This window comes from Anas acuta, chromosome 3 (assembly GCF_963932015.1).
Source record: "Anas acuta chromosome 3, bAnaAcu1.1, whole genome shotgun sequence".
In the NCBI taxonomy this organism is placed as follows: domain Eukaryota; kingdom Metazoa; phylum Chordata; class Aves; order Anseriformes; family Anatidae; genus Anas; species Anas acuta.
In genome coordinates, this window is record NC_088981.1 from 49327695 (window position 1) to 49348914 (window position 21220).

The window sequence follows — 21220 nt, forward strand, 5'->3', positions numbered from 1 at the left end:
CAACAGAGTCAACAGGTCCTCCCAGTTTAGTGTAATCTCTAAATTTATTATACCTTCAAGTCCTGCATCCAAGTCACTTATGAAAACTTTAAAGAGAACTGGCCCAGTTCACATCTGGCAAGTTGAAGCCACCCATAAAGGCAAGAGTGGATGATCTAGAGGTATCTCTTAGTTCCTTAAAGAACAATTCATTGGTGTCATCATACTGGCTGGGTGGCTGATAGTAGACTACCACAATGACATTCACATTATTTGCTTGTCTCTTAATCCTTACCCAGAGACATTCAACCCTGTCATTACCAGATACCAGCTCCATATAGCTCAGCACCTCCATTACATGCAGCAGCACCCCCCTGCTTCGTGTGCCCTGCTTGCCCCTGCTGAAGAGCCTGTAATCATCCATCATAACAAACCAGACACAAGACTTTTCTTCCCATCATTATGCCAATGATGTCACAGAATCACAGAATCATATAGGTTGGAAGAGACCTCCAAGATCACTGAGTCCAACCTCTGACCTAACACTAACAAATCCTCCACTACACCATATCACTAAGCTCTACATCTAAACATCTTTTAAAGACCTCCAGGGATGGTGACTCCACCACTTCCCTGGGCAGCCTGTTCCAATGCCTAACAACCCTCTGAGACTGAGCCAAGGCTTCTAGCTTTTCATACTTGTTCCTCATGTTGTGTGTATTTGTGTAGAAACTTTCCAAATGTGCTTTCGTTATACCCAGCACCTCATGGAGCTCACCAAAGGATATCACTAGCATCCAGTCCCTCAAATTTTGTCATGCTGTCCCTTAGCTTATCACTGGAAAGCCTGGTTTTATCCCTTTACTCCTTTAAATCTAGTTTAAAGCTCTATCAATCAGCCCTAGCTCCTGTGCAAAAATCTTTCTCCCTTTCTCTGAGAAAGGTGCAACGCATCAGGCTCCAGTTGGCCTGATGTTGTGTAGAACATCCCACGATCAATAAATCCAAAATTCTGCTGATAACATTAGCCTCAGAGCCACATTTTGAACAGCTAGGTCTGCCTGTTCTTCTCAATATTGTTTCCTGCTACTGGAAAAACAGAATAACACACTACCTGTGCCCCTAAACTTTTAACCAATTGCCCCAAGGTCCTGAAGTCCTTTTTGTTTGCCCTTGGATTTCTCTTTGCTATTTCATCACTGCCAACATGAAAAACAAATAATGGATAATAACTACAGGGCTGTACCAGGCTAGTGAGCTTTCTAGTAACATCTTTTACTTGGTCCACAGGGAGGCAACAGACTTCCCTATGGGTTGAGTGCAGTCAGCATATCAGGCCCCCTTTTCCCCTCAGAAGGGAGTCACCATTGACAACAACCCTTCTTTTTTTCATGATGAAGGTGACTGCAATATAGGGGATAGGCTGACTTGCTTAGGTGACCCCTCTAACCTGAACAGACCTTCGTCCACATCACTTGCCTGCCCATCAAATACCAGAGCCTCACACCTGTTGTGTAAGGGCACCTAAGAAGGTGAGGTAGGCAGGGAGGGGAATTGCCTGCTGCCCCAAACAGAAACCTGCTTCGATTCCCTGCCGTCCCTTAGGTCCCCTCCTGCCTGGCAGAAAGTGGATAGGGGATCCTTTGTTTCTTGCATTGGAGAGCACGATTTCACCAGTCGATCTCCCCTGACTCCCTGATGCTCCTCAGCATGCCCACCTCCTCCCAAAGCTCTGTCACCAGCCTGAGCCATTCTTCTACATGGTGTACCTCCCACAGGTGTACTCATTGTTGCCATCAGACACTGTCAGAAAACTCGGGCACATTGTGCAGCCTGAGACCTGTGTAGCCACATGTTCCCTTGGGTGCTCTGTCTGGGTAGCTGTGTTGGTTCCTGTGGCTAGAGAGGCCACAAGGGACATGGAGGACACAACTTTCTGTTGGGTGGATGCCATGATTGGAGCTCCTCACAAGTGGGTTGCAGCTGCCATGGTAGCCACCATTACTCTTGGCTCTCCGTGGTCTCTGCGCTCCCTTGGGGTTTTCCCAGCTCAGGAAACTTGCCTGTGCGCTGTGACCCTCTGCTCCACTGTAGAACATGCCTGCACCAGAGCTGGTGGTCTCGGCAAGAAATGACTGTAAAGACTCATCAGACTGGGATAGTATAGATAAAGAGAAACGATTTGCTAGGGAAAAGGAGCGGCTGAGCCAGACACACAGCACTGCCTCACCGTTTTTAACCAGCAAGGATGGCAAGCTGTCCTGCTGTGCAAGCTTGCAGTCTTCCACCTACACAGCACATTTTCATTATACAGGCTGAATTCAAACTGAAAGCAACAACAGTCAAGCAGTTATCAATGTCGTCTGGCTTTAAACTCAAATATACATATACTGCTGATATGAAGTACTTTAGATACCAGAAAATACGAATAAAACTGAAAATGCACATTGGGCTCTAGCTATATTTACACAGGAAAAAAAAAAAAAAAAAAGAAAAAGTAGCCATGAAAGCAACAGAAGCAACAGATTAGTAACTAATGGATTTTGTTACTATTAAGTTAGCTGCAAGATTGGTCTGAGCATTACCTTCAGTGCTCATATCTGGGGTTGGCATCCAGACATAGGCAAGACCTTCTTCTTTGTATAGTTTCATGAGTATTTCAGGGCTCATGGGTTCTGGGTAGCGGTTGCAGCCCCAGGAATTCTGAACAATGTCCCACTCAGTCTGGAAGTTCATCACCGCTGTAACACCCAGCTCGTGTTTTAGCTTGACAGTCACATGCTCCAGCTGCCGAGGGCAACTTCCCAGCCAGATGTTTGGCAGAATTCTAGCACAGAGAAGATATTGAAGTAGGTTTGATTAAAATATCTAAATGCAGAAACTGCCAAATTAAGTGGTGTTCCAGTTCAAAACCTGCTTTGCACCATCGCATGAATACTCTAAAGTACAACATTTCCATGTCATACAGTAAGCAATTTCCTAATTTATTACTGTTTAGTTTGTAATGTTTGATGCTGGGGATCAAGCTCCTAACGTACCACAAAGAGCCAGAGAGTCTGAGAAAAAATCAGAGCATAATTAGTAGCACAGGTCTCCAAGGCATCCATCATTAAGCCTGCAGTGGATACTTACTAACATCACAGATTAGAATAAGAAAACTCTGAAGATTTGTGCAATTTGCACAAAAGAAAAAGACACAGAAGATTCACATGATCCAAATCTGAATTATGCTAGTAAAATGTCGAAAACATAGGACTCTCTTCCAGCTTTGTAGCTGCTGGTATGAGGACAGTAAACAGGGAGAAAAACACACACACACAAGAACAACTTTAACCACCCTTCCATGAGAAAATTAAAAAATGAATTACTAATTTTCTTTTCATTTTCTTCTTCACTTGTGGAGTAGTAGGAATCAAATGCAGAATTACAGTACATGTCTAGCTTCCCTCAGGGTTTGAAGAACAAGAAATTTTGTCAAGAAAACTCAAGAGATATGTGTAGGGCATATAAACATCTGCTTTTTTGGTACTTCTCCAAATCAAACTTCAAGACTTCTATAGTTTCCCCGTTAATAATAATCATAAAATTATCCTATGTCCCAACAGATTTTTATATAAACTGAATATTAAGAGCCTTGTTTTCAATTGAGATATTTAATCTGCACATGGTTAAACTGATGTTATCTAAAATAGATTTGAATCTATTTTGAACATATAATCCATAAACTACACCAAATACACTCACAGTAGGGTATCCAATCTTGCAAACTTTATTAACTGCAAAAAAATGAATGCAAGCTACAACAAAAGCAAGATCCTCAAAAATAAAATATCTGCCATATATTTCTGATACTTTTTTATTTTTTTTTCCCAATTTTAATTTCAGGAAAACTTATTCTGAGGAACAGTTACTCATATAAACAGACTTTAATCAGGTAGCTATTTCCATTTGATAGGACTATGACAGAAATAAGTACTAAGTAGCATTTAGCTAAGCTGTGCAATTGGTAATTATTAAATTCTGCAATGTTACTAAGACTGTGGAAGACTAAGACTCTGTTACTAAGACTGTGAAAACCGGAAACTCACTCTATGAAACACTTTTTATTATTATTGATTACTGTATTTCAGCTGCATCCACAATGAGCAGCATACCAACTACCCAGACACAGCCATTGGCCCCAACAGCCCCTACTCCAGTGAGAAAAAGAACTTGATATCAGGATAGAATAACTGAGTACCAACTTTCTGGATCGCAGACGATGAATGATAACCCAAGAATTTAGACAAATATAGCAAATAACCATTTCAACTGTGCTGCATGAAAGGAAAAATGGCAATATCACTAATGCCTTGTGACAATATGAGGATAGTCTTTTAAGAACAAGAACGTTAGTATCGTTCCATCAAAGGCTTTCCTAGAGACTCATACATATGTAATTCTCTTGATATTTTGGGAAACATCTAATACATCTTATAAGTTACCTTGACAGGAGACAAAAAGCATGTTTTCTAGCATTTGATTGAATTAGGAGTGACTAAAGCATTCTTGAGATAAATAAAATCCTGGGTAGTACTCTTGCTTACAGATAAAGCAATGCCTTACAATTTTCTCCCTAGTGATTACTGAATGGGAAAACATTACAGATGAACTATCTGCAAGACCACTGGGATATAGGCCTTTTTTTTTTTTTTTTTTTGGTAGTGCAACAAGTCTGGTCCATGAGAAAAACTTTTTTATTTAACAATAATAGTCATGTATTTACTAAGCAACTGAGGGTTTATCAAGTTTTTATCACCATTTTCCCCTGCAGTTAGCCAGATCAGTGGTAATATTCAGAAAATGACCACAACAACAATTGATATATCCCTCTATTTGGACAAACTCTTGTGTACCAATCTTCTGATCACATCCTAGAGTTTGGCTTTTGAAAGGATAAAGATACAGCATTGATCTTGGTCTTCAAGCTCCTTACTTACTAATGACTCTAAAGTCTTGGTCTTGCTGGATGTAGCTTTACTGCTCTTTTTCTGGAAAACAGTTCCTGCAAAGAACAGGAGTGCACAGTTGCTCTATTGGCCAGTTTATATAAAAGTTCTGTGATAATCCCACTGTAGAGTACTTGTATTTCTATTTGGCTTCATCTGGTTCATACCTTGACTTTGTCTTACATGAGAAGGAAAGAAGGAAAAGGTCAGTGCAAATGCAAGCACAGTAACTGATAAAGAGTTTAGCAGCTATATTTCATATAAGGACTTTTGTTAGCCCTGCTGAGGGCTTGACTGTGTTAAGGACCAGCAAACATACCTATTAAAAACAAGAAAGTGCTAATTTCATTTTTACATCTCTTACATGAGTAATAGGCTTTTAGTTTTCTTTTTCCAATATGGCCTTCCTTCTGTAAATTGCTTCTGTGCTTCAGTAGGTAACTAGATTTTAACAATGAGAGTACCTGGCATGGGAAAGAGACCTCTGTTATTCTTTTTCCTCTACTGTCATGTAATACTGCTTTGAGCTGCCTGGAAGCTTCTGCTTTCCAGCTCACATGTGCTTGTTTTCCAGCAGTAGATTAAGTGAAACCTACATCAGTTAAAAAAAAAAAATGTTTAGGGATTATGTCTGTTTGGTAAACCTATAATCTTTCTCTAGTCTTTTCAGCCATTAACACTTTTTATATTCCCCAAATATCACAACAGTATCATGTTTTAACAAAATTTTACTTAGAATTCTGTTTTAATATTAAAATGACACTTTGTTATTGTATTGTTAACTCCTTATGTTACTAAGGATATTATACCGTGCATGGTCTCAGAAGACACAGTAAATTCAGTCACAGTTTAGCAATGAAGAAATCCCCTAGAGCAACATCAAAAAATATTTGGCTAACTTGGGAGATTAAGACTTGCAGGTTTTCTAAAAACCCTTTCTTTAAAGCTGCTTTCTGTACAGTTACTTTCAGCCTGCATTATGCCTCAGTTCCCAATAGGTAACATGAACATGATATTTACCTACCTCAAGGGAACTTTGGGGGATTAAATGAATGAATGGATGTGATAAGTTTGAATTTGTAGTAAAAATGATTAAATGTTAGGCAGGTATCTGCTTGATTTACTTGACTTACAGATCCCAGACTGAAGGCTGACGTTAAAAAAACTGCATTTTGACTTATAAACTGAAAAACCCAATAACAATTTATTATTACTAGGGAATAAATATGGAACACCCTGGAATCACTTGTATGGTTATTTTCCAGCTGTCATCACACTTAAATTATTTTTAATGATGCAGATATATATCACACTTGGCTGCTTCCCCCCAGGACCTTGCACAGCCTAGATTAAATTATAACTATTCACTATGAATGCATCTGGAACAAGAAATGCATTCCATTTAATCAATGCACATGCAAATAGTCTTCCCATCCGTAAGGAGAAAATGAGTCTGAGGCAATGGAAGATTAGCATTCTCATACTTTTATTTATAATGGAGCAGATTGTCATTTTCAGGCTAGAAGAAATGTTCCCAAAGAATGATGCACAGGACTTTTAATTCCTAGACCTCCATAGGCAGTACAATACCAACCCAACCACTGCAGCTGTAGGGGTCTGATTCACAGCACAAGTGACCTGCCCTAGGGGAAGGCACAAAGTTGTTGCATCTGGCTGCCAACTGCTCCTCCACCACACCGATGTCGACACTGCTTCTTAAGCAGCTCCTTATTTTTGTTGATCATGGTTTAAAGCAAATGGGCACCAATTTCAGTTTTCCTCAAAATGCTGAGCTGTAAACAGAGATGACTCAGGTACTGTTTCCAGATCTGTTCCATCATCAGTACGCTAGAAGTCATCTTACAAACTCTCCTAAAATCAGTCAGCCCTTATGGGGAGGCACAGCTCTTACATAAACCTAGGATTCAAGCCTTTGGGGAACACATTTCCTTAGAAGATCTATTGTGTACGATATTTCAGATGTCCATTTAGTTGCCAGACTTAATCAAGAAAGAGGACTTTGCCAAACTATAGGTATTCTTCACTGGTTATTGGCAACAGAGTGATCCATTAGCTCTTCCATTTGTTTATATTGATAGTATTTTTGATCAAGGTCCAGCATATTATTTTAAATGGAAAGTGATAGATTCATCCCTTAGCACCAAGTCAAGATGTAGCCCAGTGTTGAAATTTGCAATTCATTTGTTGTCTGCACTGCACTGCAGTCTTCTCTTAGATCTTATTAAGAATCCGATGACAGCAGGATGTGTACTAATATATACATATAACAGGGTAGAGCAATTTAGCTGAAACAACAAACAAAATACTGATTAAATTGGCTGTGCCCTCCCTTAAGGCTTTGATTTCCTAAAGGTGCAGCACACAACTACAGCTACATGTAACTTACAGCAAAACTTGCTTTGCATTCCCAGAAGATTGCTCCCAGCATTTTGTGGTGCTCATATGCCCATGGAGCATTTTTGTACTGATGCAGTGCAACCAGCAGTGCAAACCCTGACACCAGTACAAGCAAGCAGCCCAAGGGGAATGTAGGCTTCAAGTGCTACTCTATTAGAGATGGGTTTGCAGAATTGTAACTACTGAAGACTGCTTCAAATTACAATGCATTCCCATTTCCTCTCCTGATGACACTGGAAGAGAAACTGGTACATACTTTTTTGATAAGGTGGAAGTTAATGGAAAATGTTGATCTGTCAAAACCAAAAGTTTGCACTGAGACTTTTTAGTTTTCAACCAAGTTTAAACTAATTCAAAGATTAAATGCCTGATGAGAAATAAAGGAAGACCAAGGGATACAAGCAAAAAAAGATCCTACCTTTTTCTCCCTCTCTCTCACTTGACAAAAAGGAGATTTCCGAAAGCCTTGCTTTGGGCATGTTAAAAATGAGAATATAGTAAATTTTACCAGCTGTAGATGAGATGCGCTTTCATCTTTCCTCTACTCTCTCTCTGCCTTGTGACAAGACACATCATTTTAAAGAGTGATACCACTGGATTATGACAACCCACAACTATCCTCCTGTATGTGTTCCCCATTTTGGCGTTAGCATTTTTTTTTAATGCCACATGCACTATATTCTTAAATACATGGATGCCTTTGCTGAAGTACCAATTTAAACATCTCTCTTCTGGACCTTACTTGTTTTTTCCTTCTGATCTTGTATTGATGAAAGTAATAAGAGCACTTGCTAGAATTCGAATAAGGTTTGAATTCTTAATTCAAATTTAAGAACTTAATTCAAAATTCTTAATTCTTTATTAAATAAAGTCCTGAAATGCATTTAAAAACAGAGAAACATTTTTAAATGACTAAATTCTGCTCTCCAATGGATAATCTGAACATTTTCAAATATTGCTTGAGATATAGAAAGCACACTGATGGTTATTCTTGCCTGCAGAAATAATTTCCTAATGTCTAATAAGACTAGTGCAGTCACAGGTCACAATGACTTCTTATTGCCTCAACAACAGACATGAAGAACAGGTTATTCCCTTCCACTCTTAAAAATGCTTTTACATATCCAAAAATTACTAGTACACACCCACACAGCTGTGGATTCTTTATACTAAAAAAAGTAAATAATAAATTAAAAAAAAAAATCAATCTTTCCTTCCTTGTCATACATTAAGAGCATTTGATGATTCTTGTTCGCTTTAGACTCTCCAGCTGGTGAACGTCTTTCCTAGGATGTTATGCCTAGTACTGGAAAGAGGTCCTACCTGTTCTGAGCAGAAGCAAAGATTAATTACTTCTTGTACCCCAAAGACTATATCCCTATGTATAGTTCTCTGCTTGTCTTTTTATAGTATGACCCTGTTGGCCTACTTTCAACATGAAATTCTGGTTTCAAGTTAAGATCTCTCACAAGAAATTAGGCTACTCAATGACAGAGTGAAATCTGCCTGAAGCAGAATTATTTAAGATCTTATTAGTTACAACTGCCAGTGTTATCAAATAAAACTAAATGAATATGCAAGAAAGGAGCAGATGAGATTCACAGTTGATGGATGCATCTCAGTAATATGTATTGGAATAAATAATCTCACACACATCACTAAGGTTTAAATTAACTATAATCAGTTCCAAGAGGAAAAAGTGTATACTTGCAGTTATGCTTGGTGTGTTGCTTTGTAGAGAGGTCAAAGCAGAAATATTAGCCTGTACAAAGAAGTGGACTGAAAGAAATACAACATTTATAGCAGCCTTCTCAAACCAATGATTTCGGTCTATGCACACAAACTTTGAACCTTTTATTAACTATTGCACTGTATCAAAAAAAAAAAGACATAGAAAAATTAAAACATTCAAAGTAAAGGAGATGCCAATTATTACCTCTGAAAATATTTCCATATGAGGACAGACTAAGAATGTAGAGTATTTAAGGGAGAATGAAATTAGTGTTTAAGGACAAATCACATGGAAGAAGCAAAGCAAGTGGCCCTATCTACATAAAAGAAATAATCTCAGAATCTCAGCTTCCATACAGCTTCACCTACAAAGCAACAGCTAAGAAATAAGTAAAATAGTGGGGTTTCTTTGACTGGTTGGTTGTTTTTTTTGGTTTGGGTTGGTTTGGGTTGGGTTGGATTTGTTTTAATTCTTGAATCTTCCTCCAAAATACTGTCAAGATAGGCAGATGAATCCCTGATTTGGTCTTTTACAATAATATTAGTTTCATTGAATTCTCTTTAAATAAAGGACAGAGAGAGATCCCTCACTAAAACGTATCCTTACTATTGCAATAATAATGTAGAACTGAGGAGTCATGACCCTGACAATTCATTGCACATGACATGTGGGTAAATGACCATGGTCTTAATACCTTCTCCTGCTGACTTACTGATAAAGTCTCCTTGCAGAAGACAAGCTGACTGAGGCTTTGAGATGAGAGACTTGATTTAAGCAGGACTGAATGAACACAGTCTGATGCACTCCGTTGCCCAGCATGTGGACAAGCACTACTGGCCACAGTTGGAGAGCAAGGTTTGATGATAGTATGGGCTAACTCACAAAACACCAAGATCTAATAGCCAGGCTTAATAACATCATTCTCATCAATAAAGATGGATTAAAAGGCCATAAGCATCGCAGAAGTCATCAGAGTAAAGCACCGATTAATGATAAAACTATATCCTGCTGAAAAGACACAGCTGCAAACCTTGTAATGACTACTTATAGGTAAAAATTATTTTTTGTTCAAAATAAATGACAAACACAGAAGGAGCATAAGTCATTGTTGATAAAATATTCTGCTTTACCACTGAATGAGTGCAGTTTATTCTGAGGTTAAGAATTCTACCTCAGGGCCTTAAATGAGAAGAATTAAGCAGACTACAATGTAGTTCCTTTTTTTTTTTCTTTTAATTATTATTACGATTTGGCATTGTGATGAAAAGTAATTATGCTCTGGCAAATTTTCTTCTTAGATGTAATTTGGACTACTTATCTAGCCTCTCACATGGGAGCAGACTTGGCAACTAAAAAGAAAAACCTGCTTTTACCACCTTAGAACAACACTTTGTCAGCTTAGCAATACGCAAAGTTTCTCAAGCCCTTGAATGCTGAGTGTTATGCTTAATAATATCACATTTATTCCATGCTCACAAATGTATGTATGAATGTGGCATCAAACTACTTCATTTGCTGATACGCAGACAAACAAACAAACTATTAAGTTTTTACCTCAAGCTGACAATGTGCTAAAATAAAAACATGTAATACCAAACTATAACTGAAATACACAGATATTCAGACACAATGCAGTTCCAGTGGTACAGTGTCCTCAGGTTCTATTGAATCTTCTTCTTAGGAGAAGACTCCTGAAGCATCAGGGTGATGACACAAAAGGGACAAAGTTGTCCTCTCTTCACCCAATACCCTGCATTTAGGAACCACAGGGATGATCAGAGGGCTGGAGCACCTCTCCTATGAAGAAAGGCTGAGAGAGCTGCAATTGTTCAGCCTGGAGTAGAGGAGGCTCCAGGGAGCCTTTCAGTACTTAAAGGGAGGTTATAAAAAAGATGGAGAGTGACTTTTTACTTGGACAGGTATTGACAAGATAAATGGGAATGGTTTTAAACTAAAAGAGGGATGATTTAGATTAGAAGTTAGGATGAAATTCTTCACTCAGAGGGTGGTGAGATACCAGAACAGGTTGCCCAGAAAAGCTGTGGATTCCCCATCCCTGGAGGTGTTCAAGGCCAGGTTGGATGGGGACTGGGCAACCTGGGGTAGTGGGAGGTGTCCCTGCCCATGGGAGGGGAGTTGGAACTGGATAATCTTTAAGGTACCTTCCAACCCAAACTATTCTGTTATTCTGTGATTTACAGATAGTGGCATGGTATACTCTTTAGGTTATGAGACAAAGAGCAGCCACGCTAATGACTAAGCATAGTCACCTCAATCTTTTGGTGGATTTGGAGGAAGCCTGTATTCTGTGTCTGTATATGAATTGTTATAGCTTTGAATGTTCTAGGAACACTGGATAAGAAGGATCCACCTGAGAAAAATTAAAGTTATTCATGTAAGAGAAATTTATTATAGGTGGGTCCATAATACTTTCTGTTTATGGCCTATTTTCATCTTTCACAGAAACCCCACACATTCCCTTAAAAGGAGCATAAGAGCTTTATCATAATACAAGAAACTCACAAAAATATCACATGAGACAGTAGCAGAGATCAAAGGTGTTTCTAACATCCTACATCCTGCCACAGTAGGGACCTTATTTGATGTAGACACCCAGATGACTGGGAAGTACACCCTATCCCATGTCACAGAGCTAGGCAACTCTGAGGTGCTCTGCCCACACTAGCAGTTTGGTCCAGCACATCACTGTGGTTCTGGGTTGATTTGAACTGTCTTCACTCATGGCAGGTTTGTTCTCAAAGTTGTTGTGGCGGGCACAACCCAGATTCCATTTGGAGGAACGAGGAAGCTTCACTCCAAAGACACCTTTGTGCCTAATGTGGATATGCAGGAACAGCACAATAAGCATCCCACAACACAAGAGGAGCCTTCAGCACACACAAAATTCAATTGTACTAGTAAAAAACAACACCAAGCACGTGTAAGTGCTTCTGAGATGTGTGAATACGAAATACATTGAACCAACTCACAGGAAATACTCTTAACTGTGTCCCTTCACATCTGCTGCTCATCATCCCATGACCTAAGGTGAAGTGAACATGACAGCTTATTTCTCTGGGTCATGAGCCCCAGTTAATTGCAGTCAGAACTGCTGCAATGGCATGGAGTCCCAGAAAATCATCAGATTTGCCTTGTTCTCCAGAAAACAAATGCCCAGGATACAAGTTATCAGTTGTCTCAGTATTCTTTCTGAGTACCTATTGCAGCTGCAAGATTAAGTAGTTCATGGCTCTCATCCCAGTGCCTTCTAACAGATTTTGTCCACAAAGAAGTGTGAAAGGCATTAGTGGGAAAGGCATTAGGTACCAGTGTCATTCAGAAATGGCATAAAACAGGAGCAGAAACAAGGTTTCACATGGATAATCAGGGCCACTGATAGGCTACCATCATTTGTGCAACATATAAAAGGGCAGTGTTATGCATGCTAGAAAGACAAATTAATCTGAAGTTAGTCTTCTAGCACTGCATGTTATAGAAACATCAGAAGCCTATTGTCTACTAACCCACTCCTACTGCATTGAGTTATTTCTTAATAAACACATAGACATGAAATCTGTTAACTGACCCTGTACAACTTAACCTCAAAAGGATGGAAGCACAGATAATTAAAAAACTACAAAACTGCTGTGGAGAGGACAAGAAATGAATTGCAGCTAGGGAGACTTAAGTTAACATTAGGAAAGCTTTTTAATGGCAAGAATAGTGAGGTAATTGAATGGAACAGTGACAGGGCTGTAGAATCTGATAACTGAGATGAGATCATATTTAAGATCACACTGGATAAAACCGGAATAGTTTAAATGTAATTGAGAATAAGTGAGAGCAAGAAAATGGACTGGATATTTTCTGAAGTCTCTTTGAGCCTATGACCTACAATAATATAATCCTAAACTTTGATCTCCATCTCTGGAATCACTACCTGTATTTATTTATCAAGATCCATCTTGAAATAATTTAGGTTCCTCATCCTCCCTGCCCTGTTTGAAAGGTCGTGCCAGAATTCAGACATCATTCCTTTGATGTCAGAAACCTTGTTCTACTTTACACTCTAAATTCATTCAGAACCAATTAATATCCATTTGATCTTAAAGCAGGTTCAGTTTAAACCTGGAATTGTACTAATTCCTGAATGTCTTTCTTAAATGATAACGTATCTTCTCTCTCAGTCTTCATTTAACTATGCTATCTCAAATACCAGAAATAGTCAAACTGTGGAAACACAGAGTTCCTTGCAAGCAAACTTACTTTGCTACAGCTTCAGTGTCATGATTGCTAAACAACCTCTGGATGATGCCCTCGTTCATTCCAAGCTAGCTCAGCTATCTCTGCTTTTCACTGCAGTTTGTGATGAAGTCATATCTCACATCATGGAATACCTGACATAGAACCAAAAACATAATGTTCTGTCATTTCATATTTTAAATGGGTTTGCAATACCAAATTTGTCGTTCCCATTGATCCCATGATACAAAGAGGATGTAAAGACCTTTGAACCAGAAGTACTGGGGATTCTTTTTTATGGAGTGTCACCTGATCACAAAGTTCCTCCAAAGAAAGCAACACAGATGAGGAAGTATATTCCCATTAACAGTGATTACAACATTACCACAAAGGTTAGTTACTGACAGAATTGAAAAGAGAACCTGATACAGATGACTTCTTCCATGCCAGGATTAGAACATATCCCTTGGGAAACACAAGTGCAACGGGATTGTAAACCATCTTTGCTCTTCTGTCACAATAACAGATCAAATGAAACCTAGTTTTGCCTCAGGGATTAGTGGGCATGCTCCAGCGAATTCAGTGAAATTGTTCTTGTTAAGCTCACAGTACACTGGAACCTATACAGGAGAAAAAAAAAAAAGAAAAAAAAAAGACCACCATAAACTCTTCTCCCTTCTCATTCATCTCACTCTATTAGAAAGCTTGAAGCCAATGAATTTATAACTTATACATTTTTAAATAATCTATTTTATCTCTATTCTAGAAATGATATAACTTGGTCACACAATACTTTATGTACATGAGTAAAACTAAATTATGGAAGATAAAATTTTATCCTCCCTGTATTCAAAGTGAAATACTTTATGTCATATTTTACTGTGTATTTCTAGCATGAAGATAAGATACCATGAAGATAAGAAAGTAATCATATCATCATCTTATATGCACACTGATAGGGGCGTGTTCAGATCTAGCCTTATAGGAGTTAGTCAGGCTTTATTTTGAAACATACACATAAAGTTTCTACTGATTCTAGGAGCACACTGCAGTCAGTGGAAAACAGCATTTGCCCTGGCAGGGAATGACTCTTCTCATAACTTCATTTGTATAAACATGGTCTGAAGCAAATGATGGCCACATGCAAAAAATATAGCCTGAGAAGAGAAGCAAGTTCCAAGGCTTGTACTGAACAATCTCAGGATCACATTCTGGAAATGACTTCTCAGTTGGCTTGTAGGAATTAATATTTAAATGCTCTAGTTATAGAATCTTGCCTCATGTACTGGTTGCCAATGGTTACTTCCTACATATGTCTCTGTTAGGTTGCCAACATTCCCATTTGTTTTGAATTAGAACAAATACTTGGAAACACAAGAACAACAGGCTGCTAAACTAAGCCAGAGAGTAATGAGCCATGAATCCCTTGGCAATAGTAATGAGAATTTCTAACACTAATGCTTAGTAATGGGAATGATGCCACTGCTGGCATCTAAGTTAAAGGAGCTTAATAAAGTTGACTTAAACCACTGCAGATGAACTTTAAGTTAGTACCTGAGAAGTTTCAGGAAGTGTTGGTAAAAATATCTTTTGCATTCTTTTTAGTAGTTGCTTACAAACCTAGACTGCAAAAATCATAAATAATGACTCTACTTGTCAAAATGCAGATTTTCAGATCCAATAGAAATTTTACAATGCTTTACCATGCTTCTGAAACCAGTATGTATTTGTGAAAATTTTATAATTGCAAAACATAGTTTATTGAAAAGTGTCCTTGCGATCTAATGGTAATACATAAGCACAGAGTACTGGAATCTCCTCAGAGCTGTCAGAGACAGTTAGAGGAAGAAGTGCATTCATTTCTTGTGGTACTGTCCAAGCACAACAATCCTGATAGCTTCTGCATCTGTGTCTATTCCAATCAAAATATTTATCCAGAACTTCCAAAACCGTAACAGCTCATTTGTATTCATTTTAAAGAGGGGCAGATGCATTCTAGAGTACCACAGACTGAGTATTCTAGAAAACGCTTTAAAAATATGGGGAAAAAACTGAATCATCACCACAGTCAGCCACATAAATACCTAAAAAAGCAAGTGCCCACCAAAATAAAAATAATAAAGTTTTTTTCAGCTTTATTTCTTTTCCTAGTAGTATATTTTTACCTGCTTGGAGACTGGAATTGCAGGCATTTGAAAAAATGGATTCATCTACTCTTACAGAAGTTCATGTAAATGTCTTTACATTCTCAGCTGAAGCATGACTTAGTAAAACATCACTCAATACTGGATAGCCTTACTACCCAGACCATAAATATATACAAGAAGGTTTTTCTTCCTTTGATCTTACCAGATTGAAGCAACTCAGTATTAGAGCTCAGCAAATCTGTCTTCTGCAGTGAAGACAACAGTTAGTTCCCTGTGTTTAGGAATGGTGGGTACAAGACCAACACTTCAAGATGGCAGCTGGACAGCAGAAAGAAGGAACGCTAAGGAAAGTATTGTATTAACGAAACTGCATATCCCCCTCCTCAGGCCTTCATCCTGGGCCAATGAAGGCACTGACTATAATTGTTCTGAAGAGTTTTGAAAAGGCAGCCCTGGAGAAGCTAGATAAACTAAATGGAAGGCTCCAGAAACCCACAAGCTTCAACACTAGCACCTAGCATCCAGCCCCTAAACTGAATGACAGAGCCAAGGAGAGTCTTGTTGGTCCATGGCTGACTTTGTGCATGAATGCTGTCATCTGCTGCTACTCTTCATTCAATTACTTTAAACCATATTTAGGTAGGTAGACAGATAGATAGATAGATTAAATAAATAGACAAAAAATCAAGATTCTACTTCATTATTGACATAATTTATATTCTATACATAGTCTCTGTATTAAAAATGAAATGTGTATTTCCCCTTTTTCCTCTTCCTCTATGCTTAAAATCACCTTTTCTATTATTAGTCTTTTCATATCAAAAAGACATTTTGCTTAAACTTACAAACCATTGTCGTTTGAGCCAATAAAGAGCAAATCCATATTTCTTATAACACGGCAAACTCTATGACATTTGACTCAATTTTTATCATAGTTCACAAGAGGACACACATTAAATTCTGAACAGTATCATGGATTATGTACCTGACTCTCTGAAATTAAATTTCCCAAGCATTAAAGAAGGGAACAAGAGGTTTTCTGTATAGCCTCTTAATATGTTCCCCTGGGAAGACAAACACTTTTTTATTATTATTATTTATATATATATATATATATATATTTTCTTTTTGGTTCCAGAAAGAAAATTATAAATGGGAAAATGCAGCAGCAATTTGATAATGTTCATTTACTCTTGGGAAATGAAATACTTATGTTTCTGATATGAACTTCAAAGAAACTAGAACTACATTCAGGTTTCATTTCTGATAAGTTATTTTTATCCTTTAAATAGTATCTGCCACATTTTTATATGGAGGATCCTTTTTTAAATCATCTTGTAAATATCTAGAGCATTCAAACATAAAAACTTGCATTTACATCCATGAGCACCTATAAAAATTTAAAATAGAGGTAGAATTCATAATTTAATAACTTCAGATTGTTACTGTTTAAAAAATAAAAAATAAGTATCTATTAAATTTTTCCCCTGTCATTTACATTGAAACAACTACATGGTGTTTTTTCAGATATTTTGAGTTGGAGACTACTGGTTTCAGATATGTGGTATACACTCAGTAAGCAAACACTAAAGCAGTTGCTGGTAGTAAACTATCTGATGGCATCACCTTTCCCATTTGCAGACTGAAAACTCTTTCATTTGGAGGATGTTTGTCTAAGAAAATTGCCTTTGCAATAGATAGCTGAAGGCTTGCTGGGCTACCCTGGCCCAGGAGCTGTATCTGTGAAAACCACAGAAAGGCTAGGCAAGGGGACAGCAAACACAAGTCAGTGGTTCAGCTTTTTTGCTGGTTGTAAATTTTGGAGATTTCTCAGTTAAGTTCTTTCACTAACAACCAAATATCTAAGTATCTGAATTCCCTCCCTCCTGGTAGATAGCAAGAAGATTGAGTGTACAATATCCGGTCTCAAAAAAGCACTACCACTATCAAGAGGTAAACTATATTAAGAAACACCAGCCATTATAGGGTACCTGATAAACATATGTAAAAGATAAAAAGCAATAAATATCTGCAAGACCACTGAAACATCCTCTTTGGTGACAAAGCTGTGTTGCCTCCTTTCCTCACAGCCCCAGCTGTGAGCTAAATGGAGCAGGATTTCACCATCTCAGGCAATTTTATTCACAGCCGGCACCACCAGCAAATTGCTTTCCAATAGAGGCAGAACTTTATTCTCTTGCTGGCCACCTGAATGTTAAAGAGCAAAGAGGCAGTGGATAAGGCTGAAGACATTCAGAAGAAATACAGTCAAAAGACAGGTAGGCTCAGAAAGAGAAATTAGGATCAGCAATAGCTTTTGCTCCCTAACAGTGATACCCCACATAAAATTCATACTTACTAGACTATCAACATTCGTCTCTTCTTTCCCACAGAGAAAAAACAGAACAAATAAGTATGTTTACTCCTCAGGATTTTATTTATTTATTTATTTATTTTATGCAGGGTTCCCAGTATTCCTTCTGACTTTTGCTCCCATAATAACACAGAATTACGAGTTTTTCTTACAAGGTAAGAAAATCATTTTGTGTACTGACACAGCTATGAAAAGATCCATTTTAAAGAGCAACAGAAGTTTTAAGAAAATATTACCCAATACCAGCCAGCTGATGAAAAACATTCATCTAGCCATCAACAGCCAGGCTGCTTGCTGCCATTTTATTAACAAAATACTAATTTCTAAACAGTCACCCCCTCCAAATAAATAATTCTCAATCAAGTGCCAGTTCCAAATACCACATATGAATGGTAGAATGGAAAAGAAAAATCCAGATAAAACTCACAAGACTATCAAAGCAGCACACCAAGCTCCCCTTTGGGTCCTGTTGCACACACCTTGTTCGGAAATTATGCGGTTAAATTACTATAGCACTTTTGAGTTGAACCATCATTCCTGGTTTCTTTCTAAAGCTCCCTGCAAGCCGTAGGCTCTTAGCACATGGAGGAAAAACATTTGCTTCTATTAAACGGTAGCTGCTCTTTGCGGCTTCCTCTCCCCTTGCCACGTCACAACACTCAGCTACAGACTTCCTACCGGGTATTTCTGTAAACAGCATATCAAACACGTTGTTTAATATGATCAGGGTAATTCTTGGTGCTGGCGATAAATACAATTTTTAAAAATTCTGAAAATTTGCCACATTCACCTAGCTGCTTAGAAGTACGTTGAGCCATGCTCAAGTTTTGTATTTAAAAATTATTTGTTTTCCAGAGGAATGTCACAGCTAACAACTGTTGGCCTTCCGAGCTTTGTGCTGATGTGGAATTACAAACATCAGAATCAATACGGTGGTCCCATTCTTTCTGTATTTGCCATGCCCATGCTGACAGTGGCACTGCACAGATCTCATAAACCTCATCCTATCCCTGTGACAGACAAAATTATATTAACTTCTGAGATGGAACTACATTAAGAACTTTATTTCTGCAAAAGCTCTCCTGTGCCTACAGGGCCTTACTCTTAAGGTTTCTAGTAATACTATCAAGAGACTATTGCATATTCATAGCACCTCCCTAGCCATCAAAGTTTAGAGAAGCCTTACTGGTTCTTTGTTGGCTCAGTCATGTGGAAGTTTAAAGGACCTTGACATTACCTCTGATTTTGATTCAGAATATGATTAGGAGGGGGAAAAAAAAAAAAAAAAAACTTTTTCACATGTGTAACAACCAAAATGTTTAGTTCCTATATGTTTCTTTGAAGGGATAAGAAATGGCAAGAACTTCACAAACTTCATAAGGAGGAGTATACCGGAGTTAAGAAAAAGAAGGCAAACAAGGTGCAATGAAGGTGCTATGGACGACATTTTTTCTAGTACAGATGAGTGCTAGACATTACTTTGGGGGATTCAGTAATTTCTGAATTGTGAAAATATTCTGTGAATCATTAGAAATACATTGGTTTTCATCAGAAGTGAAATCCACATAGTGTGATGTGCCCTTGTTGTGCTATCGAGAATTATTCTAATTGTTTCATAACCTAGAACAATGTAAAAAAGCTCAAAAATATTAATTTATCAATAATGCTGACAACATACATTGTAGCTTTATAGAAACACTCAGAATAGTTGTTGAATATTAACAATGCATGACATTTTGCAAATAGCTGACATTATTAGTTCACAAGTTTGCTAGTTTTCAGTCCCATTTGCTGCCAAAACCATTCCCTCCCACAATTTTAGCATGTTTACATTGATGATTTACCATTCATCAGTCATTACTTCAACAGTGTCATCTCAATGTCTAGACAATATTTCATGTCCCTCAGACACTGCAGTGCACAATAAATCTGACAACATGTTGGGTAGTAGCCACTTGCTCTAGTAAGGTAACAGAGAACTTACTGTAGCTAGAGGTAATAATGGGAATTCAGACACTGATGACCATCATGCAAAAGTCTTTAATGTTAAAGCTCCATGATTTTTTATTCTGAAAAATTTGCATCATCTGTTCTAATGTCAGATTTTGTTACTATGGCACTCACAAGAAATGTGCTTAGTAATGAACAATTGAGATCCAGGAGTTCCATTTCAATCTTCTCTTTAATGCTCACATGGTAGGTCATAGTGAGAGCTATGTTGGCAACAGATTCTTGCTAATGTTCAGCAAAAGAAAAAAAAAAAAAAAAAGACCAAATCTAGATTATGCATTGCATGGCATTACAAAGGTTCCATAGTTTGTGACTTCACTAACAACATATCCTAACTATTTCTGTGCACAGTTCATGGGATTTAGGTTTGTAGCTAGTCTGGTTTTTAGGTTTGTCTGCTAGCCTGGCTTAGATTACACAGCCATGTGCCATTCTGTTCTTGCAAAATCTCAAAACTTGGAAAAATAGAATCAGTTTTCAAGTTTACAGATACTGCTGGGGAAGGCTCTATGTGGGGAGTTCATGAAAGGACAAAGTTTGTGATTTTTTTTGCATCACCAGCAAATGTGGAAGAAAAATGCATTTGTTACATACTACAGGGATAAATTAAATATAAACCAATAAGGACTTTAAAAATTTATAAAGTTCTGAGCTCACAATACGGCTCTCTTCTAACTCTTGCTCCTTTTCCCTAAGAAATACATACCCACAATACCACCATATACGTTCCAAATTCTCAAGAACTTGAATGTAAAATTACATAAAAGTCACTTTTTACACTGATTTGAAACCTGTTTTCTTCACATCAGAGACTAGTAAAAGCATTTCACAGCTCCACTTGAGAGTGATGAGAAAAAAAATATCATATCTCATATATCTTCTTCTCTTAATTCTGAATGTAGGCATAAAGTATCAGTTCAGCTTTCTACTACAGTAGCATAGTTCACTGAACTCTAGTTGCTTTTGTTTTTGGTTTTTTTCCCCCTTTTTGAATGACGGCTTCCTCTTTAAAGCTTCTATATATGTATATATAATCAGTAATTTAAAAAATTGCTTTAGAATGACACAGAAACATAAAACAGAAGGGTATTTTATTTTCTGAATGAATTAAAAAACAGTTAAACTAGAAATGAAACTCTTCTCCAGTTAAAGAGTAAAAACAAATAAAAGCTCTCTCTTGCATTTTTCCAGTTGCATAATTCAAAGGTAATTCTGACTTCATACTGAACTGAGATGGACATTACTCATTAATGTAGGCTTGAGTTGGGGTACAGTATCAAGACAAAGACACTTAGCCCTGGGTATCTACAACTGTGGGTGTTTTCAGACA

General features: G+C 37.7%; 1 protein-coding gene across 1 annotated transcript in view; it reads right to left on the reverse strand.

Moving 5' to 3' along the window:
- The window catches only part of EPM2A (EPM2A glucan phosphatase, laforin), a 57561-nt gene that overhangs the window by 3955 nt on the left and 32386 nt on the right, over nucleotides 1-21220 (reverse strand). The window contains exon 4 of the mRNA XM_068677017.1: nucleotides 2565-2806. Within this exon, the coding sequence (XP_068533118.1) occupies nucleotides 2565-2806 (242 nt within the window). The remainder of the gene's footprint in view (nucleotides 1-2564; nucleotides 2807-21220) is intronic.